At 27.5% G+C, this 10,143-nt stretch overlaps 2 protein-coding genes across 2 annotated transcripts; both read left to right on the forward strand.

Annotated features, from left to right (window-relative positions):
- Positions 1 to 1,854: 1,854 nt before the first annotated feature.
- On the forward strand, positions 1,855 to 2,175 carry LOC131657714 (cortical cell-delineating protein-like). Its single transcript, XM_058927080.1, has one exon. The coding sequence runs from the start codon at positions 1,855 to 1,857 to the stop codon at positions 2,173 to 2,175; it is 321 nt and encodes a 106-aa protein (XP_058783063.1).
- A 5,388-nt stretch (positions 2,176 to 7,563) lies between these two features.
- Positions 7,564 to 8,317, forward strand: LOC131655140 (pEARLI1-like lipid transfer protein 3). Its single transcript, XM_058925045.1, has one exon. The coding sequence runs from the start codon at positions 7,590 to 7,592 to the stop codon at positions 7,971 to 7,973; it is 384 nt and encodes a 127-aa protein (XP_058781028.1). The 5' UTR covers positions 7,564 to 7,589; the 3' UTR covers positions 7,974 to 8,317.
- Positions 8,318 to 10,143: the final 1,826 nt, after the last annotated feature.

The following is a 10,143-nucleotide window of genomic DNA, read 5'->3' on the forward strand; positions in this document are numbered from 1 at the left end:
GATCACAATTCCATTTATTTTTATGCAGCATGTTGTCTCTAGGTTTTTTTTTCCTATACTTAAAAGGTTTTAGAGCCTTTGATTTTAACTTTTGAAAATATGGAAGAGAAAAATAAATGTCTTTTTGTAACAAAGTTAAAATAATTAAAAACGAGAAACAAATTATAGTGTTAAAAATAAAGTTCAGGTAACGTTGATTTCAAGGATGCTACTCAATTTGTGATGAGAGGAGTTCTGAATCAGGAGATCAATGTTAGCATATTCACCACGATTTCTCTTATAATCAAACATTGTTTTCCTTCAGAGGGGTTGTGGATAACTCAAAACATAATATCTTTAAGCAAGATATAATTGATATGTTGAATCAACACTGCATGTTTATGATACTTATTCAGTGGAGTTTCAATGAGACTGATACTAAGGGATGACTTTGTGTAGCAAGCTAAGTCGATAATGTTCGTATCTTTGGATAGAGAGAGACCTTTATGAATGACCCATAGTTTTACTCAGAGGATATCCAAAGAAATCGAGATGAATCCAGCAAAATTGCATTGCCATGTCCCAAATGAGGTGCGAAAGATTTAAATGCACTTTTCATCATATTTTTTATGAAATAATGTTTAGGTCCCCATTTTAAAAATCAATATTTTTACCCTTTAATTTTAATGTTATTTCTTCTGAGTTTTGCTCTTTTGCCTTATTTGGAGGTTCATTTTAATTAAGTGAAAGTGTTTTGTTCGACAAATATAAGTGGACTATTCGTCAATTTTGTCGCAAAGATATGATATGAATTTTAAGTTTGTCAATCTAAACATTGACATGTTAGTAAATTTAACTCAAAAATACGATGGGTAGTGTATCTTTGAAAAATTAAAATTAAGGAATCAAAAGATAGTTTTAAAAATGAATAAATGAAAATGTTATTGTATCTTTTATTTTTCATGTTTCATTTCTCTTATGACTTTATTCATTTTGATAAAAAAAAGGTTATTCTTTTATTTTTATTTATTTTTATTGGTTTTATCTATTTAATGTTTTACTACTACAATAAATTTTTTTAGCAAAAAGTATTTACAATTTTAAATTAAAACTAATAAAATAAGTAATATTTGAAGTAAAAAACTAATTGGGTATCTGAGAATGTATAAACATGATAAATTATATTTTTTTCAAGAAAATAGAGAGTAAATAATAAAAAAAATTAAGAAATTTATAAATTTATACATATCACTTATAAAAATTGTGTTTGCAAAATATTTTCAAAATAGTGGATGGTTACACGTATTTAATATAACACATACAAATAATAATATCATCTTACTTATTTGACACTTACAAAAATAATTATATCATGTATAGTAAATATTCATATGGTAGATACTAATATAAATATTATTAATGTAAAATAGAGAGGATTAGATGTAAGTGCGAGTAATTTATTATTCATCTCGCACTTATTAATATAATTGATTTAAGAATATATAAAAAATTATATATATATATATATATATATATATATATATATATATATATTTATATATATATATATATATATATTATTTTTATAATATATTTTAAAAATATATCTATAAAATAATTTTTTTAATCAATAAAAAAGTATTCAAAAATAAGAATAATGAGGTAGAAAATAAATTTGTCCAGTCTTTATTCATTCAAATTAGATTTCTAACGTCCACCCCACACTTTTTTCTTGCTTATAAATAAGGTTCACACATCCAACCTCAATCAACACACACATTATTTCTACATTTAACTTGAAAACTATAAGTCATGACTTTGAACGAATTCTCTTCTATAATTTTAGTGCTTTCTCTTCTTTCTTACTCAACATTCATGGATGCCCAAGCTTCTCCACCATCACCAACCTCAATTCCTATTGCTTCCTCACCTTCACAACAAGGTCAATGCCCCATAGATAGCTTAAAGTTAAGGGACTGTGTTGGTCTTTTAGGGTTGATTAATTATGGAAATCCACCTTTTGGTGGTAAATGTTGTGCTTTAATAGATGGTTTGGTTGATTTGGAAGCAGCAACTTGTCTTTGTATCGCACTTAAGGCAAATGTGCTTGGAATCAACTTGAATATACCTATCAGCCTCAGCATAATTCTTAGTGCTTGTCAAAAAAATGTTCCTCCTGAATATAAATGTGTCTAAGGATTTAAATAGGTAATGCGTGGTTGTTGAATAAGAATGTATGTTCATTATAATAGTTGTGTGTGATGTGATATTGTTAACAACATATTCTCTAACATTTTGCATTGTCATTGGTTGAAATTCAATAGCTACATCCAGTTTAGAAATGTGACAAATATGAAGTAAAAAAATCATGGGAAAGTCAACCAATAAAATGAAAATCTTTGCAAAATGAGAAGATTGAGTGTGGTTTTAACATTTAAAATAATAATTGGGCAAGCTTGTTTGCCTAAATTAGTATCTTGTATTTTTAGTGGTCTATTGTGTAATATTTATTATGTTTGTTTGAAATATGTTGGCATAATAAGTCATGAAGTTATTTAACTTAATTTAATATTTTACTTTAGTCTTTTATCTAAAAAATATTACATGTTAGTCCCTTAAAAACACTTCGGTTAGTTTAATCTGTCTTTTCTGTTAAATTTTGTGGAAAAAATATTAATTTATGTAGAGGTGGCATGACAGCAAGAAAGTTGGTCAAAAACTAAGCCAGCATATATATTAAAAACTCATATTCTATTTAAATTGAAATTATTTGGTTTTTGGAAGTTAAAAACCCCTGCAAATGGTTAATAATGTATAAAAAACACACTATTAGATTCTTAGAATTACTGCAAAAATTGTTAGTTAATACATCAATGAATATTATTCTTTCTCGTGAGTGTTTTTCAATCCCTACTCGAATTTATAATGTATGGTTTAATAAATTGAAACAAAAATATCTCCAAATCAGAGAAAGCAGTCTAGAGGACTTTTTCACTAGTTCTTTAACAAAAACACAATATTTAAAAAAAATTGATTGAAGGCATTCGTAGAAGGGGTTCTCTCAATAGCTCGAACCTAGAAACGTATCCAAGAAAAATTTGAAGAAATACCTAAAGAAACTATTTTAATACTGCATAGAAATGAAGCACAGCTCATATTTATATATTCCTAAGTGAAAATCTTTTAATACTTATAATTTTTATTTTTAAACTCTATGAAGTTAAAATCTTAGTCAAAATAAGCAAAATATTTTAGCCAACAAAACAATATTACTTAAAAGAGAGAAAAAAATAATAAGAATAAAGAGGGAGACCGAACTTCAAGCTTACTATACCTAAAGGTATTAGATAGAAAAGAAGGTAAAGATCCCAATAACTAAAATTATTAAAAGGTAAATCAAACTATTTACAATCCAAAAAATTTAAATTTAGATATAATTTTAAAAAAATTAATAAAACATTTAAACTTTTCAAGTATTTTATAAATTTATAAGACTTTGTTGAAAATGAATTACATGGTGTGAGTAGTGTGTGGAAGTCTCACTTTGTTTAGGAATGTGGAGACTTGAACATTTATAGGTGAAAGAATCCACACACCGGGTGCAGTTACCGTGCATAGATAAAAATCTATGCACCATGCATAGATTATTATGGACTCTTGGATCATTGGATCAAACTCTAGACATCAAGTGTTATTACTCAATACTCAATGCTCACCACTAAATACTCAATACTCAATACTGGATTAAAAACATGATCCAATGGCTTATGTAGGCTTATGCATGGTGCATAAGTAAAATCTCTATGCATATTAGCCAAAGCCCCACACACCTATCACCTTAAGGTTTTGGGTGTGTGTGTGGTGTGTCTCTCACAAAAGTGTGTTGCTCAAAAGGAAAGGCCCCAATGTGAAAATGCTTCCCCGTGTTGGGTACAAGTGTATGTGGATAAAACAGCATTCACTTTAGATGGAGCATTATGGATAATCTAATACTTGATGGAGAGTGTTGAAAAAAATCTTACTTGAGGAAGAGTTTTGGAAAAAAAATCAAAAATATGAGTAATATAAGAAAGTCTCACAAATGCCCTAATTGCCCCCAATAGACTTAGAGGGCCAATATTAATTTTTTTTTATAAATTAATAACTTAAAATACTATATGGTTTTTAGCAATAATTTATAATTATCTCTTTGTTATTTTCGGTGTTATTTTGTTGTTGTTGTTGTGATTCTTCCATTACATATATATATATATATATATATATATATATATATATATATATATATATATATATATATATATATATATATATATATATATATATATATATATATATATATATATATATATATAGAAATTGATTAAAAAAAAATATGGATAACAAAATGAAAATGGGTTAAACCAATATTTGGTAAATCAAATCTATTGATTTTAAAGCTATCCAAAAGAGATAAAGTTATACAAATTATAATTAACTCATATGTTTGAAAAAATAAAGCAAACTAAAATTGTTTCAAATGTTTTGATTTTTTTTCAACGGGTATCCTTTTCCTCGAGTTTTGTAAAACCATAATAGGCTGAAAACTATTCCTAGAGGATTTTACAATCCTCTGTGTCCAAAGCTGGATTACAACCCAGTACATTTGGTTTAACATGAAGAGACCCTGGCCATCCAATCCAAGTGATTTTGGATAAATGTTTTGAGTTTTTATTTTGAGAATTGAGGAATAAAAAGTAAAGACTTAGACTTTTTTTATCCTTTAATTATTTTTAAATAAAATTTTGGACCCTCCATTTTAAAAGTTAACTTATTGGGATCTTTCTCTCTCTCCCCTAAATTTGGCTTACCTGCTTAAGAGAATATCAAGTGGGTTCGTGTTTCCACGTTTCTTAGGGAAGACTTTATTTATAATAAACTAGATCTCCCAAATTAATTCTTTGTTTAATCTTGAGAATTATTGTTTAGCCCTCTCTCTCTCTCTCTCTTCGCCTTTAAATCTATCTATTTTTGTATAAAATTAGATAAATAGATAGATCAAATATGTAAGAATAAAAATATGAGGATTTAAAAAAAGGTGGCCATAATTTAAATTTTAAAATAATAAAAATTATTTAAATATCTAATTTTTTAAATAATTTTTATAAACAGTCATTAATTTATAAATTTTCAAAATTAAAACAAATAAAATAGGTTTTAAAGGTTTTGATTTGACTTTAGAAAATTGGCAATAGAGGAATAAATGCTTATAGGTGTTTCATGGGTGTTTAAGTAACACATGAAACATGAAACAATTGTATATATCTCTCAGTCGCAACATTAATGTTTATGATTTCTCGCATTTTTACGAAAGAAACCAATATGCACATATTTTAGCCAACTTTAACCTAATTTACTCAATTACACATTTTGGAATTTTAGGTGTGTATCACCTTGAGAAGGTTTTTTTTGGTCCCCTCTCTCTTTTATGGTCCATTTTTTTATCAATTCTATTTGGTCTAGTAGTTCCCTCTTCTAGGCCTTCTTTATTTAAAAAAATAAAATAATGGTTGAAATATACATTTTATCCTCTTATTAATTTTTAAATACATATTTGGTCCCCCATTGTAATAACCAATTTTTTGGTCCTCCAATTTTAATTCTTTTTGTGCTTTTGTCCATCGCCCTATTTCGAGTTCATTTTGGTGATAAATTTAAAATGATACGTTTATGAAATTTCCTCTAAACTATGACATGTATATTAAATTTGTGGATTTAGACATTGTCACGTGAACAAAATTGACAGAGAAATATAGTTAGGGTCCAAGACTCAACATAAAATAAATTATGGGATTATATAACATGCTCTTAAAATTGAACCATCACAATTTCATTTATTTTTATGCAGCATGTTGTCTCTAGGATTTTTTTTTCATATACTTAAAAGGTTTTAGAGCCTTTGATTTTAACTTTTGAAAATATGGAAGAGAAAAATAAATGTCTTTTTGTAACAAAGTTTAAAATTATTAAAAACGAGAAACAAACTATAGTGTTAAAAATAAAGTTCATGTAACGTTGATTTCAAGGATGCTACTCAATTTGTGATGAGAGGAGTTCTGAATCAGGAGATCAATGTTAGCATATTCAACACGATTTCTCTTATAATCATACATTGATTTCCTTCAGAGGGGTTGTAGATAACTCAAAACATAATATATATCTTTAAGCAAGATATAATTGATATTTTGAATCAACACTGCATGTTTATGATACTTATTCAATGGAGTTTCAATGAGACTGATACTAAGGGATGACTTTGTGTAGCAAGCTAAGTCGATAATGTTCGTATCTTTGGATAGAGAGAGACCTTTATGAATGACCCATAGTTCTACTCAGAGGATATCCAAAGAAATCGAGATGAATCCAGCAAAATTGCATTGCCATGTCCCAAATGAGGTGCGAAAGATTTAAATGCACTTTTCGTCATATTTTTTATGAAATAATGTTTAGGTCCCCATTTTAAAAATCAATATTTTTACCCTTTAATTTTAATGTTTTTTCTTCTGAGTTTTGCTCTTTTGCCTTATTTGGAGGTTCATTTTAATTAAGTGAAAGTGTTTTGTTCGACAAATATAAGTGGACTATTCGTCAATTTTCTCTCAAAGATATGATATGAATTTTAAGTTTGTCAATCTAAACATTGACATGTTAGTAAATTTAACTCAAAAATACGATGGGTAGTGTATCTTTGAAAAATTAAAATTAAGGAATCAAAAGATAGTTTTAGAAATGAATAAATGAAAATGTTATTGTATCTTTTATTTTTCATGTTTCATTTCTCTTATGAGTTTATTCATTCTGATAAAAAAAGGTTATTCTTTTATTTTTCTTTTTTTATTGGTTTTATCTATTTAATGTTTTACTGCTACAATAATTTTTTTTGCAAAAAGTATTTGCAATTTTAAATTAAAACTAATAAAATAAGTAATATTTGAAGTAAAAAACTAATAGGGTATCTGAGAATGTATAAACATGGTAAATTATATTTTTTTCCAAGAAAATAGAGAGTAAATAATAAAAAAAATAAAAAAAATTTATAAATTTATACATATCACTTATAAAAATTGTGTTTGCAAAATATTTTCAAAATAGTGGATGGTTACAAGTATTTAATTTAACACATACAAATAATAATATCATCTTACTTATTTGACACTTACAAAAATAATATCATGTATAGTAAATATTCATATGGTAGATACTAATATAAATATTATTAATGTAAAATAGAGAGGTTTAGAAGTTAGTGGGAGTAATTTATTATTCATCTCGCACTTATTTATAAAATTGATTTAAAAATATATAAAAAATCATATATATATATATATATATATATATATTATTTTTAGAATATATTTTAAAAATATATCTATAAAATAATTTTTTTAATCAATAAAAAAGTATTCAAAAATAAGAATAATGAGGTAGAAAATAAATTCGTTCGGTCTTTATTCATTCAAATTAGATTTCTAACGTCCACCCCACACTTTTTTCTTGCTTATAAATAAGGTTCACACATCCAACCTCAATCAACACACACATTATTGCTACATTTAACTTGAAAACTATAAGTCATGACTTTTAACGGATTCTCTTCTATAATTTTAGTGCTTTCTCTTCTTTCTTACTCAACATTCATGGATGCCCAAGCTTCTCCACCATCACCAACCTCAACTCCTATTGCTTCCTCACCTCCACAACAAGGTCAATGCCCCATAGATAGCTTAAAGTTAAGGGACTGTGTTGGTCTTTTAGGGTTGATTAATTATGGAAATCCACCTTTTGGTGGTAAATGTTGTGCTTTAATAGATGGTTTGGTTGATTTGGAAGCAGCAACTTGTCTTTGTATCGCACTTAAGGCGAATGTGCTTGGAATCAACTTGAATATACCTATCAGCCTCAGCATAATTCTTAGTGCTTGTCAAAAAAATGTTCCTCCTGAATATAAATGTGCCTAAGGATTTAAATAGGTAATGCGTGGTTGTTGAATAAGAATGTATGTTCATTATAATAGTTGTGTGTGATGTGATATTGTTAACAACATATTCTCTAACATTTTGCATTGTCATTGGTTGAAATTCATTAGCTACATCCAGTTTAGAAATGTGGCAAATATGAAGTAAAAAAATCATGGGAAAGTCAACCAATAAAATGAAAAGCTTTGCAAAATGAGAAGATTGAGTGTGTTGTTAACATTTAAAATAATAATTGGGCAAGCTCGTTTGCCTAAATTAGTATCTTGTATTTTTAGTGATCTGTTGTGTTATATTTATTATGTTTGTTTGAAATATGTTGGCATAATTAGTCATGAAGTTATTTAACTTAATTTAATATTTTACTTTAGTCTTTTATCTAAAAAATATTACATGTTAGTCCCTTAAAAACACTTCGGTTAATTAGTTTAATCTGTCTTTTCTGTTAAATTTTGTGGAAAAAATATTAATTTATGTAGTGGTGGCATGACAGCAAGAAAGTTGGTCAAAAACTAAGCCAGCATATATATTAAAAACTCATATTCTATTTAAATTGAAATGATTTGGTTTTGGGAAGTTAGAAACCCCTGCAAATGGTTAATAATGTATAAAAAACACACTATTAGAATCTTAGAATTACTGCAAAAATTGTTAGTTAATACATCAATGAATATTATTCTTTCTCGTGAGTGTTTTTCAACCCCTACTCATATTTATAATGTATGGTTTGATAAATTGAAACAAAAATATCTCCAAATCAGAGAAAGGAATCTAGAGGACTTTTGCACTAGTTCTTTAACAAAAACACAATATTTAAAAAAAATTGATTGAAGGCATTCGTAGAAGGGGTTCTCTCAATAGCTCGAACCTAGAAACGTATCCAAGAAAAATTTGAAGAAATACCTAAAGAAACTATTTTAATACTGCATAGAAATGAAGCACAGCTCATATTTATATATTCCTAAGTGAAAATCTTTTAATACTTATAATTTTTATTTTTAAACTCTATGAAGTTAAAATCTTAGTCAAAATAAGCAAAATATTTTAGCCAACAAAACAATATTACTTAAAAGAGAGAAAAAAATTATAAGAATAAAGAGGGAGACCGAACTTCAAGCTTACTATACCTAAAGGTATTAGATAGAAAAGAAGGTAAAGATCCCAATAACTAAAATTATTAAAAGTTAAATCAAACTATTTACAATCCAAAAAATTTAAATTTAGATATAATTTTAAAAAAATTAATAAAACATTTAAACTTTTCAAGTATTTTATAAATTTATAAGACTTTGTTGAAAATGAATTACATGGTGTGAGTAGTGTGTGGAAGTCTCACTTTGTTTAGGAATGTGGAGACTTGAACATTTATAGGTGAAAGAATCCACACACCGGGTGCAGTTACCGTGCATAGATAAAAATCTATGCACCATGCATAGATTATTATGGACTCTTGGATCATTGGATCAAACTCTAGACATCAATTGTTATTACTCAATACTCAATGCTCACCACTCAATACTCAATACTGGATTAAAAACATGATCCAATGGCTTATGTAGGCTTATGCATGGTGCATAAGTAAAATCTCTATGCATATTAGCCAAAGCCCCACACACCTATCACCTTAAGGTTTTGGGTGTGTGTGTGGTGTGTCTCTCACAAAAGTGTGTTGCTCAAAAGTAAAGGCCCCAATGTGAAAATGCTTCCCCGTGTTGGGTACAAGTGTATGTGGATAAAACAGCATTCACTTTAGATGGAGCATTATGGATAATTTAATACTTGATGGAGAGTGTTGAAAAAAATCTTACTTGAGGAAGAGTTTTGGAAAAAAAAATCAAAAACCTGAGTAATATAAGAAAGTCTCACAAATGCCCTAATTGCCCCCAATAGACTTAGAGGGCCAATATTAATTTTTTTTTTTATAAATTAATAACTTAATGTGAGATATTGGATCGAACTCTAGTATTGTCGAAGGGTAGCTTCTTGGTTCGACAGTTCGACAGAGTTAAGCATGAAGTCGAAGGATTGTTCACATGCTGGTGTCGAAGTGTGCATGCTGTAGTCGAAGATGGGTCTAGCATGCAGATGTCGAAGATGCTAGGGTTGTTAGCATGTTAAATTAGGTTTTAGTGCTTAAACCCTAATTTGTTAAGTT

Source organism: Vicia villosa, linkage group LG3 (genome assembly GCF_029867415.1).
Source record: "Vicia villosa cultivar HV-30 ecotype Madison, WI linkage group LG3, Vvil1.0, whole genome shotgun sequence".
In the NCBI taxonomy this organism is placed as follows: domain Eukaryota; kingdom Viridiplantae; phylum Streptophyta; class Magnoliopsida; order Fabales; family Fabaceae; genus Vicia; species Vicia villosa.